Source organism: Polistes fuscatus, unplaced genomic scaffold, assembly GCF_010416935.1.
Source record: "Polistes fuscatus isolate 324 unplaced genomic scaffold, CU_Pfus_HIC Scaffold13, whole genome shotgun sequence".
NCBI classification, from domain to species: domain Eukaryota; kingdom Metazoa; phylum Arthropoda; class Insecta; order Hymenoptera; family Vespidae; genus Polistes; species Polistes fuscatus.
This window is the reverse complement of record NW_025113031.1, coordinates 3,448,936-3,473,364: the sequence shown is the minus strand read 5'-3', so window position 1 is coordinate 3,473,364 and position 24,429 is coordinate 3,448,936. Positions and strand designations below refer to the sequence as shown.

General features: G+C 26.8%; 5 protein-coding genes across 6 annotated transcripts; 3 read left to right on the top strand and 2 right to left on the bottom strand.

The window, feature by feature from the left end:
- Positions 1 to 393: 393 nt before the first annotated feature.
- Positions 394 to 7,228, top strand: LOC122514003 (transmembrane protein 205). The gene is made up of 4 exons (XM_043630581.1): positions 394 to 1,042; positions 6,295 to 6,482; positions 6,570 to 6,733; positions 6,862 to 7,228. Exons 1-4 carry the CDS (start codon positions 720 to 722, stop codon positions 7,147 to 7,149), a joined length of 963 nt encoding a protein of 320 aa, XP_043486516.1. The 5' UTR covers positions 394 to 719; the 3' UTR covers positions 7,150 to 7,228.
- Positions 7,229 to 9,505: 2,277 nt separating this feature from the next.
- Positions 9,506 to 11,823, bottom strand: LOC122514002 (DDB1- and CUL4-associated factor 7). Its single transcript, XM_043630580.1, has 4 exons — positions 11,594 to 11,823; positions 11,218 to 11,512; positions 10,581 to 11,133; positions 9,506 to 10,483 (listed from the first exon to the last, which is right to left on the bottom strand). The coding sequence occupies exons 2-4, from the start codon at positions 11,468 to 11,470 to the stop codon at positions 10,249 to 10,251; spliced, it is 1,041 nt and encodes a 346-aa protein (XP_043486515.1). The 5' UTR covers positions 11,471 to 11,512; positions 11,594 to 11,823; the 3' UTR covers positions 9,506 to 10,248.
- A 623-nt stretch (positions 11,824 to 12,446) lies between these two features.
- LOC122514000 (ribonucleoside-diphosphate reductase subunit M2 B) lies at positions 12,447 to 15,705 on the top strand. Of its 2 annotated transcripts, none has more exons than XM_043630577.1 (7): positions 12,447 to 12,617; positions 13,821 to 13,889; positions 13,969 to 14,157; positions 14,278 to 14,513; positions 14,624 to 14,852; positions 14,953 to 15,171; positions 15,252 to 15,705. In XM_043630577.1, the coding sequence occupies exons 1-7, from the start codon at positions 12,549 to 12,551 to the stop codon at positions 15,402 to 15,404; spliced, it is 1,164 nt and encodes a 387-aa protein (XP_043486512.1). In that variant the 5' UTR covers positions 12,447 to 12,548; the 3' UTR covers positions 15,405 to 15,705. The 2 variants fall into 2 exon arrangements, with proteins under 2 accessions (XP_043486512.1, XP_043486513.1); XM_043630578.1 differs by lacking the exon at positions 12,447 to 12,617 and adding an exon at positions 13,483 to 13,685.
- Positions 15,706 to 15,856: 151 nt separating this feature from the next.
- On the bottom strand, positions 15,857 to 17,238 carry LOC122514001 (1,2-dihydroxy-3-keto-5-methylthiopentene dioxygenase). The gene is made up of 4 exons (XM_043630579.1): positions 17,069 to 17,238; positions 16,741 to 16,860; positions 16,493 to 16,672; positions 15,857 to 16,413 (listed from the first exon to the last, which is right to left on the bottom strand). The coding sequence occupies exons 1-4, from the start codon at positions 17,189 to 17,191 to the stop codon at positions 16,285 to 16,287; spliced, it is 552 nt and encodes a 183-aa protein (XP_043486514.1). The 5' UTR covers positions 17,192 to 17,238; the 3' UTR covers positions 15,857 to 16,284.
- LOC122513999 lies at positions 17,119 to 20,466 on the top strand. Its single transcript, XM_043630576.1, has 2 exons — positions 17,119 to 17,341; positions 17,458 to 20,466. Exon 2 carries the CDS (start codon positions 17,495 to 17,497, stop codon positions 20,387 to 20,389), a length of 2,895 nt encoding a protein of 964 aa, XP_043486511.1. The 5' UTR covers positions 17,119 to 17,341; positions 17,458 to 17,494; the 3' UTR covers positions 20,390 to 20,466.
- Positions 20,467 to 24,429: the final 3,963 nt, after the last annotated feature.

Here is a 24,429-nt window from a genome sequence, read left to right as displayed (position 1 = left end):
ATAGAAAATATATTAGAATGGTTGCCAAATTTCGTACGCATAAATATAAATACATTTTTAAGGTGGGGAAAAAGAAACCATCCCCCCCTCCAAATAAAAATAAAAAGTAATATAAATTTTTACGGGGGGAAAAAATTATCGCATCGAAAGAAAAGAATAAGATTGTAAATTTGCTTTGGTACGATCAAGGTAAATCAAGATTTCGTAAGTAAAATATAAAGAAAAAAAAACCATGGGAATTACCTAAGTCATCCCTTGCGTGCGCAAAGGAAAGAGTAAACTGAGCGAGAAGGCGGTTGACGGTTCATCGTACGATGCTCATCCCTTTCGAGTGGTTCGAGCGTTTTGATTGGTTGCATGGGTTGAGCGTAGTGGTGGGGAGAGATAAAAAGTGAAGTGCGAGTGGAAGAGCAGCGCACTCTGCAGCGGTACACGGAAGAGAGCTAATAGACGTATAGATTCAATCGGTTAATAGATTCAGTATATCGAAACGAGCGAACAAACGACTAGGACAACATATGCGTGCTGAAGAAGAAGAATTATTCGAAAAGTGTCTAACATCGATCGAAATTTTTTCAAGTATAAGAAAATATAAGGATTTATCTTCAAAATTTAATATATCCTCGTAACGTCCTCGTTCTCATTATCCTCCTCGTCGTCGTCATTGTAGTCGTCGTTGTCGTTTACGAAAGAAAATATAAAAAAAAAGAAAACGAAAAATGTGCGTTCGTACATTGGCCGTTAACGAAACGATCAATCCGATGGAGATTCCACCAGAAAAAAATAATACTCAACAATTAAATAATAATAGCAATAATAATAATAATAATAAACTTCAAAAAGCTAAAGAAAAATATATGAAGATACATGACGAGATGATCGCTAGAGAACTTCAAGTTATCCAAGAACGCCGTAGTGTCGATAAATTTTTCGCACCTGATTTAGCCGATGATTTCCTTGCTGCCAGTACAATCAAATATAGCGTATTTCTAAACGCTTTAACGAGATATTACGAGGCTATACAAAGAAGTCAAATTTTTAAGTAAGTATTATCATTATCATTATCATTATTAGATTATCAATTTTAACACAAAGAAAACAAAATGGCAGTGGTCTCGTTGCCGAAATCATTAATAGAAAGTAAAGTTTAATGTTCGCATAATAGGTAGGTCACCTTGCATTCTCGTGGGCGTAAAAATCACAGGTCGCAAGAAAATTTTCTAACTATAGTTAAAACTATTCGTTCTTTAACATCATTATCATCATCATCATCATTCATCAGCATTCATCAAAGTCTATTTTAAAGTAATTTTCAAAATGATCAAATTTTCACACATTCGTATTCGTTCGTTAAATCTAATCGGCTTAATAAGAAAATTTTTCTATCTCGTTTCATTCGCGACAAATTTTCTTCGAGTTGATTTAAATTTGTAAAATTTTCCCGCGCTAAAACGAAATGTGTATCGGTCGGTAAATAAATGATATTCAATCACAACGATACTGGTTCCATTCACTTTTTGAAATATATTTATCCTGTCTATAATTAAGTAAACAGTTTGAGTATTATTATCGAGACATTCATGTAATAGTAATAATAATAATCATTATCATCATTTTATCCGAAGAGTTTGATGAACTTGTACGTTAAAAATAAAAAATAAAAAACTCAAGAATTTCATTTACATATTACCGCATAATTTCTAGAAATACGAATGAACTGCTGAGGTTAATAATTCTTTATGAATGAGAACGTAACGGTAGTATTTACTTTACTCTTCATTCTTTCATGAGTCATTTATTTATCTTTTGTTCCTTTTGTTTTTTTACAATTCCTGATAGAAATTAAATCATTTTATTTTATTCTATTTTGTAATAATTCATTTATGATATATATATATATTTATTGTTACAATTTAATTTCTTTTTCAATATACAATAACTAGGATATAAATTTATTATATATTTATTTACGTTTATTATTCATTTTTATATTGTCATAATTTTTGTTTGTAATTTTTAATGAATTTATTTTTTCTTTTTATTTTTGAATTGGGGATCAGTTAGAAAATGATTAGGATTTAAAGAACGAGGAAATAAAGAAGAGGAGAGAAATAGGAATAGTAGGAAAGCATTTAGATTCATTCCAAGCAACCTCTTCGTGTCCTCCATGTCTCTTCTTCTTCTTCTTCTTTTTCACACTGTAACGTAGTGTATCACTAATCGTATACATGTATGTGTACGTGTATGTATAATGCGTATGGCAGCACTCTCTCAGCGTATTCAAAGCGTATGCATGTGTATGTATATACATACTAGACGTTTGATCGATGCTTAAATCAAGATTGCCAGTGTATATTTGTGTGAGGGTGTGTGCAATCTAAACGATGGGTTGCGTGTCATCTTGCACGTTTCCCCGTTGCTCTTGATAACTCGATATATATATATATATATACATATATATGTGTACATGCGAATGATATTTGACTCTTATTAGCCCGCGTTTTTTTCAAATCGATACAATGCAATAACGTGAGCAACATAATCTTGATGATCTGGTAAAAAAATTTACGAGAAAAAGAAAAATAGAGGTGCATAATTCAATAATTTTATTTAAAAGTATTCGTTCTAGTATTATTTTTTTATTAAATTTGAATATTAAAGTAACAAAGAGAGAGAGAAAGATAAAAAGAGAATGAATATGCATGGTGAATGTACATGAATTATATTTTAACCAATAATGGAAAGGTTACATTAGAGTCGATTCGAAAAGGTTGAGCAACACTGATCTAAAGGCAGTTTTTTAAGTTATGTTAGTTAATGTTTCGTGGTAATATTTTTAATTACCTTCGGAAAGATTTATAGTAGTTTCTTCGATTAAAATTTGTATATTATGGCATTTGAATTAAGTGACCAATGAGAAGTCTCCATTTAATTCGATTCGATATGATCGAAAATCGAAATTCGGATATTAAGATTTATGTATTGCAGTGTGATCTGACCAATCGGAAAGATCGATTTGATTTAATTCGATAATACTGACAAACTTTGAATTAATTGCATCTTCTTTTTAATTATTTTTATAATATTTGAATAAAAATTAAAAAGAAGTATTTATATAATTACTTTTCTATTAAAGAAAAAGAAAAAACTAAGAATCATTAAACTCAACGGCATTTTCTACTTAATTAATATTTAAATAATTATAAATTGCCAATGACCAATAGGAAAAATTCGCATTTAAAAAAAGATTAAGAGTCCACTGAACTCTAAACGCGCATTCTCCATGCAATTAATACTTTCTAATTAAATTTTCAATTAAAAGTAAATGTCTAATGACACCGACATTCTCCAATCGAATTTTCTGCAATCTTTCAGAATGTAATTTCAAACTTGTCTGGTATGTCAAAGTTATCACCTATTTTTTCTTTTCTTTTTTTTTCTTCCCGTCCTTCGTTCACGTTCCGTAAATAACGGATGTAAGGGAATTGACGATTCTTGATTAGGTGATTATGACCTACCTACGTAACTCACAATCAGTAAAACACATAGGATATCTGATGAATGATTTTTAAATTTCGAGCCAAGGTCTATTTCTCTCTCTTTCCCGCACATACACATGCAGACAATTCTTACAAACGTGTATCTCTTTCTCCCTCTCTCTCTTTCTCTCTCTTTTATTTTATTTTTCTCTTTGCTTTTTTTATACATTTTATAGGTTATTTACGTAATCACATTGTCTATCTCTTTTTATTCTCCGTTTCTTTATACTTTTTTTTTTCTTCTCACGTTTGCTTTTCTCACACATCTTATAGGTTATACATATATACATACACATATGCATACGCATATATACACGTACACATATAAACACATTATTTTATATCTTATCAAATTTGTATTGACGAAATTAACAAATTAAAACTCCTCAAATAATATGATTCGTTCTTTATTCGATATATATATATATATTTTTTTGTCTTTTGTTTTCTTTTTTTATCATTTTAATTATAGAAATCAAGATTTCTCATTGAACATCACGCGAGTGTGTGAATATATATATATATATTTATATGTATATACGTTTGTATGGAAGAAATGTTTTGTTAAAGTAAATTATGACTCGTGATATCTTTGAAAATGTTATTATTTCTTTCATGACGATTTTAATGTCTTACGATCTTTATATGTATCACTCGCACCGTTATAATTCAGGAAGAAAATTACACATTGTCAGCATATTTAAAATGATACCGATAAGCAGACAAGAATATTATCTACAGGTGGAATATTTTTATATGCCATTATGTAGCACTCGATAAAATACTATCGGAAAATATGAAATATATGTATAATACTTTTATAATAATTTTATATTTACGCATTAAAAAAATAAAAATTGATTATAGAGTAGTATATTAATCTTAAATTGGACTGTGTGATCTAAATTATTAGTCAGATAATATTAATTAAAAGAGTAAAATATATATATATATATATATATCGAATTAAAAACTAATCTTATCTTATGAATAAATGTATCTTTTATGTATTATGTATAATATAAGCTTAAAAATAACTAAAACATTACATATACATATAAATTTGCAATCATAGTTCACGACATTTTCCAAATTATCTGTTATATATATATATTGCGTTTAGATTTTACTTATCATTACATCACATGATAGATTTATCAATCATTCAAGCAGGAAATAAAATTCGATGTTGATCAGATCATAGAAATAATAATTTTCTAAGAAAACTTATCGCCCAAGAAAAGTTTTTAAAAAAATCTTAATAAACATTTTGTTACAGTATTACTTGTTAAGAATACTTATATATATGTATATATATATATATTCATAGTAATTAGAATAAAAGTAAGTACATGTTGGGAGATAATAATGGCTAGATGAAAAGAATAAATTACATAATCAGACATTTTTATGCATCATTGGAGAGACATTAAATTGGCCTAGTTCCAAGCAAGAAAATCCGTGAATAAGATCCGTTATGTTTATATATATATATATATGTGGTGTGCACGTGATACTTCAAAGAAAGATACCTGTCATGTATTTAGATATTTATCACTCGAAAAAAGTTCGCACAAACGTAGTTAAATGTCATTTAAGACTGTGAGTATTGAAATAAAAAAGAAAAGTAATTTTAACACATTTGTTTTCTCACGTGTTTTGTCGAGTATATTTTAAGATTCTGAATTAAAAAACATAAAAAGTAATAGTTTGAAATAAATATAAAACAGAAAAAAAATAATTTATACGAATGTAAACAATTTAAATTATTTGTTTTCACATGAAAAATTGAATGAATATCGATTCGTTTAATCGTAATTGTCTATTTCGATATATCGATTACTACCAATACAGGAAAACAACCGCGAGAAGATGTGGTTATTGCGATAGACATATGATAACATGTTCAAGATGATAAAACAGTAGTCTGTTTTATCATAAATCTAATCATCTAATCGATATAAATATTAGATATGAAGAAACTTTCGAGATTCTCTTATCTCGATAGTGGCGCTAATGTTTGTTTTTAAATAAATTTCAAAATAGATAAAATCGATTTGAAAAGACTCGAAATTAATATCGATTCTCTTATCTCGATAGTGTGGCGCCAAAATTTGAATTTAAATAAATTTCATAAAAGAAAATATCATCTCATATATAATAAATCTAATGAATAGAAAAACTTAAATAAATATTTGTAATAATTTACATGTGTATATACAAAGTAGAAAGTATCCATGTGCTTCAATACGTTTATTTTCATATTTAAAAATAGTCATGTTTCTGTCTACTAAGGAAAGATGTTTGGTTGACATACTTATTCAGGTCGTGCTAAATATTCCTGCCTTTGCAATCTGCACAAGCTGTGGTTTGTTATCCTTTCAATGTATACGTTCACCGTATGCATTCTACCATCATGCATTCAAGTTAAAATTAATACTACTAACACTATGTAATTGTTAAATAAACTCCTACTCTTAAGTTAACTCTTACTTAATGCATCATAAATTTATATTAACAAATTTAAATAAAATTTAAATTTCATAATCCAATCATAAATATCCTAAGTACGTATAATGAATATCGAATGCATTGATTTAATATACAGATGATGGATTTAAAATTAATACTATTAGCAATATGAAATTATTAAACAAAATCTTATTTAATAAATAAAATACATTTGAAATATTCAATAGTTTTAACGCGATTAAATAATTAATAATCCACTAAAATTCATTATTTCTATCCTTAGAATTTTCTTCTATACATCTCAACCAGCACATGTGATCATGATAGCAGCTATTCTCTTTGTAACATCAATCCTAGTACCATCGAGAGATAAGATCTACGTAACTAACTCTTCAAGAATTGCATCTTTCATTTATCTCACTTCCTTTATCATGCATTTGGGTGCACAAGTTTGGATGACTTTTGTTTCAGGTAATATAACAATTTATTTCTTAATTGTAATATTTTTGTCTTCCTTAATACATCACTAAGATATTTTATTTATTTATTTATTTATAGGTCTTTCCTTATATTTTGCACTTCCACGGCATACTTTTGGTGAGGTACAACGTGTACTCTTCCCTCGTTATTTCACCATCAATGCTTGTTTAAGTCTGATTACATTACTGATATTTGTGAAACATCATCCAATATACACATGGGATACTGAACTAGCTATCCAGGTTTGTATAAAATTATATTATAATTAATAGAATATTATTTAAAATATATATTACATATAAAAATTATATTAATTATATATATTATAAACATGAAATACATATACTAAAAATATGAATATAAATTATAGGTCATCGGAATGTCTGGAGCCTTCTTCTTGGAGCTATTAATACGTTTATATCTTACACCGCCTCTATTGCAACTAATCGTTCAAAAAAATGCATTAGAACGAGCTGCAGGTGTAGGTAATGAAATTGGCAGACACAATCCTGGTCCTTTGAAGCACTGCCCACACTACCTCAAAATACATAATGCATTTAGACGTATTCATGTTTGCATTGCGATGGGCAACATGGTCACTATGGCTTGCACAGTTCTTCATTTACATTATATCGCAAGTAAATTGTGCGTTTTGTAAGAAGGTATTTTCTTTTTCTTTCTAATTTTGCATAGCTGATAAAAGAAAAAAAAAAGGAATTGTATTCGATGAAAAGAAATAATGCTTAATGTTTGCGACCTGGAGAAATATTTTTGATAAACCGATGTATACAATTTGGAATTATTAATTAATTGTACAATTAATTGATTAATTTTGGGTGCTAAAAAAAGAAGAGCCTTATCTCTTCTGTAATTGTCTCTTTTATTATTAATTAGGTTTTTTTAAATGAAATGAGATACAATGTGAATTCTTGATTTGAATTTAGGTATAGACTACTTATGTTTCTTTTTATTTAAAAATAATTTTGATCTTCTTTTCGTCGATAATGAAGATACTTGTGAACAGAAGGAAGCCTCGAGGAACTCATTGTACTCTATATCTGAGGATACAATTTTATTTAGTAAAAAAGTATAATGTATTTAATAAAATTAGTCTTTCCTCGTTAACGTACCATTTATACTTCATCTATGATTATACTCAATAGATACCGAAGATAGTAAAGAATATATCTGAATAAACGAACAAAAAAAAGAAAAATAAACTGAGCTTAATCTATCTTTGCATAGAATAGGAATTCAGTTAATGAAAGATATCATAACAAGAAACTTCATGCAATTTTACTGTATGAAGTGATAAATTAATGTTATCATTAATTCGTAAAGCTTAATTCTTTTTTAGGCTTAGTTTATTGTAAAGATGATCTGCATTAAAAAAAAAAAATGTCTTTATTCAATTAGTTGATAATTATTCAACTAGTGACATGAATGTACGTATTTGTGAGTGTATAGAAAAAGAAAAGAAAAAAAGAGAATCGGAATAAATTAAAATACACCATACAAATTACTACATTCCAAATTGATTAAGATAGTAAATGTGTATTCTAAATGCAAATCTCTAATCGTTAAAATATTTTCTCTCGACGTTCAAATAAAAAAGTTGTTATAATTATATGCGACTTTACTCAATATGTATTATAATTATTTAAATTCACATATAAAACTATATTAATATATATTGCAAAAATATATATTAAAAGGTTTATATGATTCTAAAGAAAGAAGACCGATAATAATAATATTGTATTTATGTAAAAAGAAGAATACATAACAAATCCTCAGATAGTTACTTTGAAAATACTAATACACAGTCAATCGCTCAAATTTTTAGACTGTGAAAGGCTTGCTCTGTATCAGAGTTCATACTATTTATTGAAATAGATGTACAGAATGTAGAATATAAATTTTGTCGAATGTTGATGATGCTGATTATTATTATTATTATTATTATTGTTGTTATTATTAATAATTGTGGCATGTTAGTCGATGTCGAAAAAAAAGATATTTATATAAAAAAAGAAAGAAAAGTAACCAACAACCAAGGATTATTAATATTACGTAATCATGTTGTATATTATTCGTCCATACTTATATTATACCTGTGAAATACAATGCTGTATTATACGATCTAAAATGATATTATATAAATTAAGGCATTTTTGTACATAAAAATCAGTTGTATCATAATACAATCATTATTCCAGGATTATACTTCTTATTAAATGATACAATCATCATTATTATTATTATTATTATTATTCTAATTATATTATCGCTTACATATACATACGTGATCACACTTTACTTTTAAAAAATATACAAATTTTCTATCTAATAAAAAAATTCATTTTATAAAATCAATGCAAATCTACTTGCAATGTGTGATCGATAAAACAAATATTTGTCTTACGCGAAATGTTTAATTAATGAGAGTCGATTAACATTTCTAATATTAATATAAATCATATCAACGATAGTAAGCATTTAAAAAAGATTATCGGTGTTTAAGATTAAAATTCGAATTATTGTATATTTAACCGTTTGAGTCTCAAGCAGCGCAGACCCACTGTTCAGATTTCTTGTCAAATAGTGCCACGTTATTTTGAAACGCAATGTAAAATAGATGATACATTGTCGTTTTACTTTGCATTTATTGACATGATTTGTTTTCTAATAACATTTGGGATTTAATGGATATATATATATATATTGAAGTTTACGTGCTAGAGTATCAAAATTCTTATATCTAAAATTAATATTATACGCGTTTGTATATAAAAAAGAATTTTTTTAAATAATCACAAATAATAAAAATATCGATGGAAGTTTTTCTCTTGCAATGAAAATATAATGACGATAGTCAATGATACGTTTAAAATATTGTCGATCTTCAAAGTTTTCATAATGAATATATTTATCTACATATATATTATATATTAATATGATATTAAGAATTAGTCCAATGGATAAAGTTTTTGTCAATTATTAAAAATATTTAGTTTTGTTTTTTGTTTTTTTTTTTTTAAATACGTTAAATAATTTAAATGATAATATGCAATACTATACTACAAACATATTACGAAGAAACAGCAATCATATTTTTTTCCATAACGATATATGAGAACGTTTCTTTGTGGAAGAACAGAAAAAAGATTCTTATTGGTAAATATTATTTTCCTATCATCGAATTCTAATTAATATCGATAAGTACACATCTGACTATATAGACATATATACAATAAATAACAAGATACACAGCATTGTACAACTAAATAAATCTTAATTGCACAATTAAAAAATGTTCAAATTTATATTACGACTAAACATTATCGATAATGTCCGGTCAATTATTTTGAAGATTCTTTAGAAAGTCTAACGTATATGTAAAAAAAAAAATTCTTACACTACATATTTACAATATGCTATGTATACAATTTTTGTACGATATAGTTACGTATGTGTATATATATATATATATATATATATATATATATCATTACGTATGCACATACATGTTGATTTTCCTATACGAAATGTATGTCCATGCATATATATATATATATATATGCATCTATATCATATATGCATATATATGCATATATATACATATATATATATGTATGATTAAAAATCGTAAATAATTAGAAGATTTATCCATAGTTCAGCAAGGTATAAGATGAAAGATAAATTCAAATTAATAATCGATAATTTGAAAAATTGACAAAATCTTCAAATTATAGTTTTATACTCTAAGAATTTCTGCTGCCTTGTTATAACATATAGCAATCCAATCGGGTTGTGTAGCACCCCATTGAATTTGATTAACTTCTCCTTCAGCTGCTGTGTATGCAAGAATAGGATCCTCTATGGCTCTTGGCATTTGTTGTATATCCCAAATTAACGCTTGATGATCATCTGCTGCAGTACAAATATGGCAAGAAGAATGTGGTGCCCAAGCGATGCCGTTAACACTTGCTCTATAAGTTCAAAATTGTATGATATATACATGACATAAAACTATAGTATATATGTATATATATTTATTTATTTTAGAAATATATATAATATAAATACCTGTGATTGTTTAATCTTGCAACCGGTGTGCACGGGACACGAACATCCAAAATTATAACTTCGCACGCATCCATAGCAATAGTAGCAAGATAATTAGGATCTTGTTTATTCCACGCAAGTCTAAGTAACGGCGTATGCTGTGGATCTTCGTAAATAATAGTCGAGTGTTCTAAATGTCTTAAATCAAACATTCTAACTGATCCATCAGCACCAACTGAAGCAAACATATCTCGTCCTCCACCGGCACGACTGAACGCTATATCGTATACTTCTTTATCATGAGCTATTAACTGCGTCTTCACGTGTCCAGTAACAACGTTAACTCTACCTAAAACTTGTCCAGTTTCTAAGCCCCAAATTGTACAAGTTGTGTCTATACTAGAAGTTCCTATTAAATTTGGATCAACTTCGTTCCAATCGAACGAAGTCAATGGTGCACAAAAGTCTGAATTCTTATTATTATTTAAAACACATTCTAAACGAGTCTCTGGTTCTACTGCTCTCCATACTCTCAAATAATCTCCCGAAGTTGCTAATAAATCAGGAAACAGTCCTGAAAATAAAACAAATATTATTTATATAGCCTGTTGAAAATAGAAATATATATATAATAGATATGTAAATGAATAAAGTTTACCTTTACTATCCGGTATCCACATAATCTTCGTCGTTGGGTATGGATGGTCAAATGTACTTTTGGGTATAAATTCAGAAGTCTCTTCGTCAAGTGAAACAATTTGTACCTTGTTATTATACTCCTCTACGAAACTACCAAGTGCCAAACGAAAACGTTTGTCTGGTCTTACAGACCAGTTCATACTGTACAAAGACCACGGTGCTTCATATTTATAAATTTCTTTTCTTTTTGGAGGTACATTGTGCAAAGCCATTTTGTGTCTATAATAATTATACAGAACTTCTTTCTACACTTTCTGAAAAGTATAACAACAACTATATCCAAAACTTAACACTTCCTTTTAATATTTACTGCATAGTATTCTCATTATAATCACCAATTCGGTTAATTTGTGAAAAACATTGTGAATAAATATTTATAGTCACGTTAAGTTAAATTACAAATGACCATAAATAATTGTTAATTCAATCTATGCCCAAGATCAACGATTATCCAACTAACGCTATACACAAAACGTATAAACAAATAAGCTAACGCTCTCAAATATGTGAAAACGTTATCGAAGAAACTATACGTTATGTAGAAGAGCAATCGAACATTTTTATAAGATTTTCTTTTAGTTTCGCCGTCGCTAGTTTGCTAGTGTCACCTTAAATAGCGCTCTTTGACGGATAAATTCTGTACTTACAATATTTTAAATTATTTTATTGATTGCGAGTAGTATTTTTAAAATACATTTGTTACACATTGTATAATATTTTTATTTTATATACATATATGTATATATTTAAAAATTTATAATTAATTTAAAACAAAATTTTCATTACTTGAAATTAATCTTGAGATTACAGATTCTTAAGCAAAGATCATTGGAAATTGCAAATTCGAGATAAATTCGAGATAAATTCGAGACAAATCGAGAATTGTATCTAACTTCGCTACAAATGTCTGCGCAAACTCAACAGGAAGGCGGGAAAATGATCATTATTATCTAAAAAATTAATAAACAATTCTTAACATTTGTACGAGCCAAATACTATGAAAAATTCTTTTTTATTATTTGCGATATAATAGCATTAAAAAATCCATAATAATATATTTATTAACAATTCGGCTAAAATTTGGTGGGAAATCGTAGTATTCTGATTGGTCGTCGTAATATGGGCGCTAAAATAAGAACAATTCGACCAATCATAATTCAACGAAACATCATTTTAACATTACACGAGGGACATTTATATACGGCGGTGTGCGGTTGTGTTATACAGTCTTCCAAGAATATCCTTGTAAGAAAGTTTCCTTAAAAAAAATATAAAAACGACTTTAGAAAGATGCCTCTTCAATTATCAACCAAAGAAAATATTCGTAAATGCGCGGAAGATATTTCTATGAAGGAAAAAGTAAGTTTGTAAACGATATTAAAATATTTCTCACGCGTATACTTTTTAGATCAAACTAAATATTCATATTATATTTTAATTAGACATTAAAACGTTGCATGTCATTTCAAGTATTTCATTTATTTATTGTTAATATTTGTAAACTAGTATTGTTGATAAAAAGAGATCATATATTTGGTAACCTTACAAAATTCAATGAAATTGCATTAGTACAAAAGATACATTTTCCAAAATTTTTTTATTATAAATTTGTTATTTTGTTACTATTATTTATATATAAGTATTTGTATCTACATTATTTAGAAAGGAATATAAAACTAAAGAAATATGATTCTTAAGTAAAATACTTAATAATTATATTCTTTATTATCTGCAGAGATAATTTATTAGTCATAGGTGATTATATGTATATATATATGTACAGATACATATATAATGTATATGTATATTTGTTACTATAGTTAATCGACTGTACAAGTATAATACAAATTCTAATATTAAAAACATATATTGTTTAAAAATATTTAAACTAAATAAAACTATTCTTTAAAAACTTAGTACACAAAATATTAGAATTTAGTGCTTACTAATAGATAAACTGATAAAACTTGACAAATATCATTTAGAAAATATTTATATTATCTCAAATCAAACGTCTAAAAATGAATGATAAAATGTTAGTTTAATATTGACGGTATAAAAATGTATTCATATTCAATGAATTTTATATCGTTGCATATCGTTGCATTACATTACAGGTTATGTTTAAGTAATATATAAGATATTGTGTTATTAATAAAAATGTTTAAAGTGTATACGTTTATAAATTTATATATATATATATAATGTCTTTAATCCATTATATTTAAGGATTTTGATTGAAAACTATGACAATTGAAAAGGATTATTAAAAAGTGCATTGCTTTTAATGTGAACTGTATATTAACCTTTCAATATCACTATTGTGAATTCACAAAAGTAGTATACTCGTGTATTTTTTTCATACCATTGAGTGATAAAATAGTTATCAATTAAATGCAATAGCTTATCATGATGTCGTTTATAAAAGTAATGATCAAAATATAAAATTAATAATTTTCTATGATATTATTTGACCATTAATATGTAACTTATTATTAATGAAAATATTGGAAATAATATTAGTCAGTTTCAATATTTAACTTGTTATTAACATGATTTCAGACATCACCCAAGAAGTTATGCACTACCTCACCAGGTTTGCGAGAGAATAATCTTAACAATGGAACCGCTGTAAGAAAATTTATCTTTAATCATTTATTTTAATAGAAATCTCTATATATGTATATATTAAAAATGATTTTTCATTTAGACTAATGAAACGAAGGCAGTACGAAAGATTCAACTGCGGGATAACGAATTTAAACCTGAATTAGAACCATTGTTGAAAGACAATCGACGTAGATTTGTAATGTTTCCAATAGAATGGAATGACATTTGGGAAATGTATAAAAAGGCAGAAGCATCATTTTGGACTGTAGAAGAAGTCGATCTAACTAGAGTATGTAATTATTTTTATTTATCCTTGTCTTATTTATATTTTTCTTTGCTAAATCAATAAAACTCTTTTTAACCGAATTTTAATCATTATTTTTTCTTTTTGTTTTGTTATTTTCTTTAGGACATGGCTGACTGGAATAATTTAAATAAGAACGAAAGGCATTTCATAACTCACGTTTTAGCTTTCTTCGCTGCTTCCGATGGAATCGTCAATGAAAATCTTGTAGAACGTTTCAGCCAAGAAGTTCAAGTTACAGAGGCACGTTGTTTTTATGGATTTCAAATAGCAATGGAAAATATTCATTCCGAAATGTATTCTTTATTAATCGATACTTATATTATGGATCCCAAAGAAAGGTAATTGAAATAAATTTCAATCTTATAATAATATAATATATTTTTATTTCTTACGTAAAAAGAAAAAAAAGAAAATAAGAATAAAATAAAACGTAACTTTCTTTTCGCAGAGAATTCTTATTTAATGCCATCGAAACTCTTCCTTGCGTTGCCAAAAAAGCTAATTGGGCATTGAATTGGATTAATCACGAAAGCGCAACATTTCCTGAACGCGTAGTCGCATTCGCCGCCGTCGAGGGAATATTTTTCAGCGGAAGTTTCGCTGCCATTTTCTGGTTAAAAAAGAGAGGATTAATGCCGGGTCTTACCTTCAGTAATGAATTAATTTCTAGAGACGAGGTTGGTATATTTTAAAATATATATATATATCTTATTTTTACTATACAACGTCGTCTATGAGAAAATATATTTTGTGATATTGATTTATTTTCTTTTACAGGGATTACATTGTGACTTTGCATGCCTGATGTTTAAACACATTGTACAAAAGCCTTCCATCGAACGAGTTACTTCCATTATTAAAGAAGCTGTAGAAATTGAACAGGAATTTTTAACAGATGCATTACCAGTCGAAATGATCGGCATGAACTGTACGCTTATGTGTGAATATATCGAATTTGTTGCAGACAGATTGCTCAACGAACTTGGATGCCCAAAGGTATACAATAATTTGATAAAATATTTCTTTTTTTTTTTTCGTATTATAGTAGAAAAATATAATTAATGCAATTTTTGTAGATTTACATGTCCAAGAATCCATTTGACTTTATGGAACAAATTTCGTTGGAAGGTAAAACGAACTTTTTTGAGAAAAAGGTCGGAGAATATCAAAAGTTTGGAGTTATGCAAGATAAGTTTGAATCGAATTTTTCGGTCAATGCTGACTTTTAATACAATGACTATCGTGACTTAATTAAAACCAAATTAGTTTGTATTATTATTAAGATAAGAAGCGTGATCTTTTAGATTATAAAAACAAGGTTGTTCTAATCAAATTTTCTACATTTTTCTAACGAGTAAAGAAGTATATAAAAATAATTATATGGGAAAAAAAGACATCGAATTGATACAAGGGTAGTATTTATCTATTAGAATTTTTTTTTTTTCGTTATCATCTACCTCGTTACTTTATTTTTTGACAAAAATATATTTAACGACGTGAAAATTAATGTACAGGATATATTTTTTATTTTTTTGGAAGATTAAAACTAAATATCAATTATTAGAATGAACAATTCCTTCACGTTTTATATCGATGAGATTTTTGATAAATTCATCTCGAGTGTAAATGAAATGATAAATTGTTAAAAGATTGAATCTATTGATATAAAAATTATAAAATATTTATCTTTAGAATGGACCTTTATTTGAAATCTTTTGTAAAAGTTTGATCAGTATTTCGTGTATATATTTGATATGTATGTATGTATATATGTATGTATGTATGTATATAATTCAAAATAAAATTAAATATAGAAATAATATAACGGTAATCACTAATAGTTGAAGGTGTATATTATTTGAAGACCAATAATATACCAATTTTAAAAAGTGATAACTTTTTTTATTTGTGTAAGATTTTTATCAATAATTAGGTCTTCTCAATCTTATCTTTCTTTACTTATTAATTACAATTTGATTAGTTCATTAAATTTCTCATTTATGAGATATTTATTATGTGATTCATACTTCTAGATAATATATATATGCATATAAAAATAAAAATCAGTAAATCTTTTTCTCGAAATGCATGTATAACTTGCATAATCTTTTAATTGGATTTAAAACCACTTTTTAATTGTTCAAGATATTGTTGACGACAATTCATATTATCAGCTGGTCTATTATAAGGTGTCCATACAGGTTTTCCAATAAAATATCTTTTAGCTTGTATATAATCCTTAAAAACAAAAATTATACATCAGATAAAGCAATGATTAATTATGTTTATCTTTAAAAGTAGAAATTAATGAACTTACTTTAGTATCCAAAGTAAATCTATGATATATACCACTGGGAATAATAATCAAATCTCCTGCTTCGACTTCAATACGAATCCATTGATCGTCTTTATCTCTTACATCAAAGTAACCTGATCCATCCAAAACCAAACGTATTTCTTCTTCCGTATGAAGATGTTCAGTAAAGAAATTCTTCAACTAATATTTTAATTATTTTAAGTAAAGAATCTTACGTTAAGGAATAGAAGAGCTATGTTTAGTTTTACCTTCTCTTCGTAATTAGCGAGACATTCTTTCGAGCATGTTATTTCATCTTCATAAGTATATCCACGTTTTTCTTTCAATTCGTTCAATGTAGAATCATTTAAGTGATTTTTGTGATTCACCTACAATATAATTTATATATCATACATACGTACATACATATATACATACATATATATATATATATATTATATAATAATAACAATAATAGTAATAATAATGATAATAATAATAGTATAATATAGGATATTAAGTATAATAAAATATAAGAAACAAAAAAATCAATATTATAAAATATTTGTCTATAAGGTATGTTATATGTAACTTAACCTTAAAATATTCTACACCAGTTATTGCATACAAGTTAGCCATTGATAAAAGATCAGATGATTCCTTTCGGTGTTCTAATCTTTGGTCAGCATCACTGTCATCCATGTACCATGCACGAACCATATTTTATGAATAAATGTTAAGTAATTTCGTCGAATTAAAACTAGTGCGCGTTAATAACAATACGAATTAAAACGTAATAAATTGTTGTTACATAACCTAAAAAGATTAGCATTATCAATATAATCAACTTTAGTGATAAACAGAAGTGACGTAAGTGTATGCATTGTTTCTTTTTTCTGATATGATAATAATTAAAAGACAAATATATTATAACAATGTATATATATGTATATCATTTAATTTAATTTAATTTTCTTATATTTTAGTTTGCTTTATAACGGTTACCTCAACAAGACAAATAACATGGATGATTTACAAAAGAAAATTCATACTTATCTTATGAAAGAGAATCATAAGGATGGGGAATTAAAATTTCTTACAGCTCGTACAACAATAGAAAATACGATAAAGATCAATAACTTTACTAAATCATTATCAGAAATTATTCTTGCTTTTAATCTCGCAACTGAAAAAACCAAAGTAGTGGTAAATCGAAAATGCATAGACGTATACAAGTACTTAATGTTAAATACTAATTTTACAGTACAAAAACGTTTGGCTGAGGATTTGACACATGGACATTTAATCGATATGCGCCACACTTTGTCGCCGTATTTGTTTATACAAATTCTGTGGAAATTGAAGTATGAGGATATTTTATCGGAATCTATTATTCATTTACCATTAGAATTGTGTATTGAAATAATCGACGTTGTTAGAAGGTCCATCGAAGAACTTGAATATGAACGAGCTGTAAATGTTATATTTCAATTAATAATAAATATTCATAAGAAATTGATTTTGATCGGAAGGAATGGTAGTCAGTCGTTACATATAGAAGAGAATATGAAAAGTATGACTGCCCATTTTCAAGAATTATTATTATTACTGAGTGACGAAAAAATAATTCGTATGGAAAAAGTTTTAGATTTAAAGAAATACGAAAGGTACGGCTTGTTGTTAATAAGAATTATTAATGTAGTCAAAGATTGTACACAAAATATTGGTAATGATTTGTATGTATCCGAGAGTACTGAGGAAAAATATAAAATTACTTTTGGAAATGAACCTTTCGTGAAATGCGAGGATTCGCTTATTACAGAAACTATGGCAACGTTACGTCAAGAATTGATGAATTTACTTTTAAAGAAAATCAAAGAAATCGATTGCAACATATATCTAGGATGGGCAGAATTAGATGATAAAGATAATCCAAATATAACATTACAGAAAGCGATTGGAAATGAATGTTACTATTTAGTTGAATTTTTTAAAAGTAATAAAGATCTAGCAGACAACGAGCATTTGATAGAATGCTTGCAACAATTGTCCTCTAAGCCAATATCACAAGAAATTAATTCTATCTTTACTTTGGAAGAATTGCGTTATGGTACGACTCGAGGTAAAAAAGAATGTGTCAAGGAATTGATCAGTCGATACAAAGAATGGGATGAAACTACAATGAATTGTATAGACATGGAAATGGTGTGGTCGGAATCATTGTTGGACACATATGATTGCTTAAATTTGCTTGAGTATCTTACCTTTGTACTTGAGCAAAAAAATAATGAAGACTATCTAGAACGTGTTTACACATTTGTTACGAAAATATTGACATTCCAAAATATACAATCCATTTATTCTATTGTAGTAGAATATATAACTAAACACAATGGGAAAAATTCTTTGGAAGCTTTATACGACGAAAAAATGTTTAAAGAGTTTATCGTAAGAAATACGCGTATGAGATCGTTAAAAAATTTGAGAATAATTCTAATGTACGCTTTAAAAAATCCAAGTAACGTATTAGAAATCCTTTTAAAAATAGTTATTGGTTATCCTGAATATGATAATGTAATGATTACACTAGAGGACTTGTTACTTTTATCACCGATAATGAGCATACGAAAAGACATCAATGAAACTTTTTTGAGTAGTATATTAAAAACGATATGTATAGAGGACGTTCAATGGAAAACCAAAAAATTCAGAGATCTATTATTTTTCTTTGTTTTTAATAAGCTATTGACAGTGAACGAAATAATAAACAATATCCTGGTGTGTTACTTAAATGAAAACAGAAGGTCGTTACGTAACACACATTGCATTCTTAATTGCACTACGAACATGTTAGACCATATTATGTACGGATCGATAATAAAAATAAATGCAGGTAATTTACTTCTACCTCTTGCACGAACGATGTCGTCGACAAGAAAACGAACAGATGTATCAAGTTATATGATCAACGACGTGATCAAAGAATTAAATTTTCTAATTTATCATATTTTGGTATATCATACAGATTATTTGGATAATTCAATAAAAAGATCTATCGCAGAAAATTTAGAATGCATCTTAGAGCCGATAGAAAAAGTATATTTCGCATCGCTTTGGCCACCATCGAGAAATAATTTTAATTTATTAGATAAAATGCGTGATTACGAGAGACGTTGTTACTTTGTTATAAATATGGTTGCAAATGACCAAACTATATCAAACGAATTAAAAACATTCTTGACAAGTTTTGATCTCCTCGAAGAAGATTCCATACGCCATATGATCCTACGTTCTACTAATTCAGAATATTTTGTATTAGCTGATTCATACAAAAAGTTGTTCAGTTTTGATTTCTCTATTTGCCAATTGTACGACAATTTCTTACGTTTGACAATGGAAGCTTATTCTTTCTGTTTGGAATATCCTTCGTTATTACCCAAATATTCATTTAGCTTTATATTGAACAATTGTGTTAAATATTTACAAAATAATTTATTCTCAGATCAATCTACTAATCCAAATGATATCTCGGATGTTTATAAATCCGTTATTGAAAATATTCGTTCGCTGGACGAAAATATAAAACGTCGTTGTCCTCAATCCTATTATTTATCATTTAAGAAAATTTTCGTTTGTATAAATAATAGCGATGATAGCAACAACGATGATATAAACAACACGTCTACTACAATATCAGAAACTCAAATGAGAGAATTTTTAAATATTGCATTATGGTTTAGCCAAATGTGTTTAGAATCCGACGAGTTAAACGATCAAGATAATTGTCAAACCGCACCTTCGACAAATATTTCCAGATATCGTCTGATTTATTTATTTATTTCGGCATGCGTTCAAGTACCAGCTTCGAAAGCGTACGAGTGTATCAACATAATGAATAATCTCTTTGCTTCCACGTAATTTAATCTCTTTTTCCTATTAATTTAGGAATCTTTTCTTTTCTATACCGTTCGAATAATTTATTGTACAAAAATATAATATTCATATTTCTGTACGAAATAAAAACTATATTCGTAGAAATAATTTCGACGAATTTAAAATTTATATTTCTCAATTAATTATTTCTTTTCTTTTTTTCTCGAAGGAAAAAAAAATAGTTCAACGCATTGTGGTGGTTTCACAGTTAAAGAGAAATGAAGATAAAAATTTCAATGCAACAATTTGTTTTCATTCCATATTATATTTGTGCGATACTGCCAAATGCCATTACAATAGTTAGTAATAAAAACATGTGAAAAAATTGCGTACAAAGGAAAAAAATGTGCACTAGTCACACAGAGATATAAAAAATTGATCAAATGGGTGTAGCACTTTTCGAAGGCGATTTTTTCTTTTCTTCCTTTTTATTTCTTTTTTTTAAATATATTTTTTGTTTTCTCTCTTAGAAATGTCTGTGCTAGCTGTTATTCTAATCCGATCTTTGTAAACAACGTGTACGTAATAACATATAAATACACGTTTATTCCATTCCATGTGATATTTAATGACGAACATACTGCTTGCACAATTCTACAATGACTAGATAGTTATGCTGGTAATTAATGTGTGTATGTATGTGTGTATGGTGTATAATATATATATATATAGGCATATGTATGATCCAAAAAGTTTCTTCGAGTAAATAATTACCTTAACAAAAATTGTGAATTATTATTTATACAAGATAAAGAAGAACACAAATAAAAATATAATAGAAAAATAGTAGGAGGGGGAAAAAAGAATTAAAAAATACAGAAAAGTACGGGGCAGGGGGAAAGAAAAAGAAGATAATAGAAAAAAAGGAATAGAACAAATAACACAAGATAATACATATACATACTTATTTATATAAAAACCTAATCTTATATAAATTTTTCTTTTTTTTTTCTTTTCTTTTTGTATTAATGTATTTTTATTTTTTTTTTTTTGTTACCAGCAAGTCAAGCTAAATTCTTTTTATCTCTCATCATTTTCTTCCTACAGAGAATCTAAGATTTTCTGTACTTTTTTTTTTTATAAATATGTTCGCATTACGTATATCGCATTTCGCCATTTTTTTTTTTCATCCACCCATATGATCTTCCATTTTTTTTTCTTCTTCTGATATCAAAGATAAAACGTTCCCTTCGACGTATACGACGTCATCAGTCTCGACATTGTCGAAAACAAAAAATTTCAAACTTTAGTTATCCATTCCACATTTATAGTTTCCATCTCCCTTTCCCTTAATCACCCTTATCACCCATTCTCATTCTCTATCTCTCTCTCTCTCTCTCTCTTTCTCTCTATTTAATGAGATGCACATTTTTTTACTGGTATGCTATAATATCCACTTGTCATCATCATCATCATCTTCATCATCATCATCATCTTTTCCAATATTAAAGAGACAAAATTAATTCTCTTTTTTAATTATACATACATATATATATATATATATACATATACATATACATATACATATACATATACATATACATATACATATACATATACATATATATTTTTTCTTATATTTAATTAATATATATATAATTCTGACGCTAATTTGATATATTTACAAATTTTTCATCATTTTTCTTTCATTTTTCTTCGTCGTCATTATCATCATCTTATTCTTGTTATCCCTGTTGGTTGTTTTGCTTCATTTTCCTCTTCTTTTCTTTTTTCTTTCCCTTCTTCTCCTCCATTTCCTCTTCTTCCTTCACATTGTAAAAAATATATAAAGCATTTCGTACATACTCAATATCATACGCACAGGTAGTACTGAAAGGCCGACATATATTCTAAATTTGTCGTCTTACTCTTTCTCTCTCTCTTTTTTTCTCTCAAGTTTCTCCATTTTCTTTTTTTCTCTTCTTACTCTTATTCTTTCCATCCATTATTAATTTGTTCTTTTTAAAAAATTTGTTCATTCTATCCAATTGATGTGTGACCCAATTTGCGTAAGAAATGTTGTACATGTGTGTGTATGTATGTATGTATGTATGTATATATATATATATATATATATATATATATCTAAGTTTAATTATATGCAAATTGCTCACAAATCTTATTTGTTATATGCTTGTTTATTTATTTGTTTGTCTTGCGCTGCTGCATCTTGCCATATTGAATTTTTCGCAGAGAGATTAGAACGAATTTGGTTCTTTTCATTTTCAGTAGTTTAAATAAAAGAAAAAAAGAAAAGTAATAAATAATAGTAATAATTAATAATAATAATATTCAAAGGAACGAACTGTGGTCCTTAAATACATGTATATATGATGATATGCTGCATCTGATTTTTTCCTTTTTTTTTTATTCAAAAAACATGACACCCATCATCCAAGATCATCAGCTTAATAAAAAATGGCGATTTTTTTTTGAGATTATAGTAATTTATTTATTCATCTTTTTTTTTGTCTTTCTTTCTTTTTTTTCTTTTTATTATTATTTATTTTTTTATTTTATCTTTTATCTATTTTAAATTACGAATAAAAGTTAATCTTTTTACGTCGTCTCTCTCATCGAAACATTTTTTTATTTTGTTATCTCTCTTTCTCTCGTTCTCGCTCTCTTTCTCTCTCTTTTTATTATTAGAAAAATATTATGCAATTTCGAGTTAAGACGAGCATATCGTTACAAATATGAGAAAATTTTAGGAATAGAGAACACCTTGTACAAATACATATATATAAATAGAGATATTTCGTATATGTATGTATGTATACATGCATGTATGTGAAGTACATATTTTGTATATTTGAGAAGCTATATATTCAGGCGATATGCTCGCCTTTTTCTGTGTTGTGTGATCTGTAGAATTTGAAGTTAATTAAATTAAAAAATAATAATAATAATAATAATAATAATAATAATAATAATAATAATAATGATGATAATAAAATAAAAAATATTGCATAGATACATATATATATATAAATTATGTTTCAATGAGATTTCTTTTCGGTAATCAAATCAAACAAAATTATCAATGCAAATCATGCCAATTACAATATTTCATTTTTGTTTTTCTTCTTAATATTAAGAAACGAGCAATAATAATATTGGTGGTATATCTACAGGATCACAGCTGGACTATGAAAATTTCTAAGTGATAAAAAATAGTTGTCTTGAGCACTCTATCTTTTTCCATCTTCCATTTTTCTTTCTATTTTTACTTTTTTCTTTTTGTATCTTCTTACGAGTTAAAAAAATTAGTTAAAAGAAACAAAAATATATGTTAATCAAAACATATGGCTGCATTAATAAGTCTGTCTCTGTTTTCTACTTTTTTTTTTCTTTTCTATTTTTTACTTTACTGTGGCTTTTGCAAAAAACATTAATATTTTTTTAGCATCGTTTAGTTGGAGACATGTTAGCACCGTGTCTCTATCATGGTGTATTTTCTTTCATATTAAAAGTACATACACCATTAACAACGACAGCATTGTTGTCTATGATTCAATAAACGTTATTATTAGTTTTCTTTTATTGGTATACAAATGATACCTTTTTTTTCCCCTATAGTATTATTATTATTAATTATTATTATTATTATTATTATTATTACTATTATGATAATTATTATTAATATTATTATTAATATTATTATTATTATCATTATTATTAACACTCATTTCTAACTATACCAATTCATAGAAATTACTATACATCAGTTCGATCATTGTTTATTCTTTATCATTATCATTATCATTATGATTATTATTATTATTATTATTTTTATTATTATTTATTTTCTGTTCTTTTTTTTTTAATCATTATTATAAATTTTTGCCAGATTAGAAATATTGAAATAATATTACATTAGAAAGCAACAACATTGTAATCTATAATTGTTATAAAATTATTAATGGCTTTTACTTTTATGACAGAATGTACTTTAAATAATGTTGATATTACTAATAATAAAATAATAATAATAATAATAATAATAATAATAATAATAATAATTA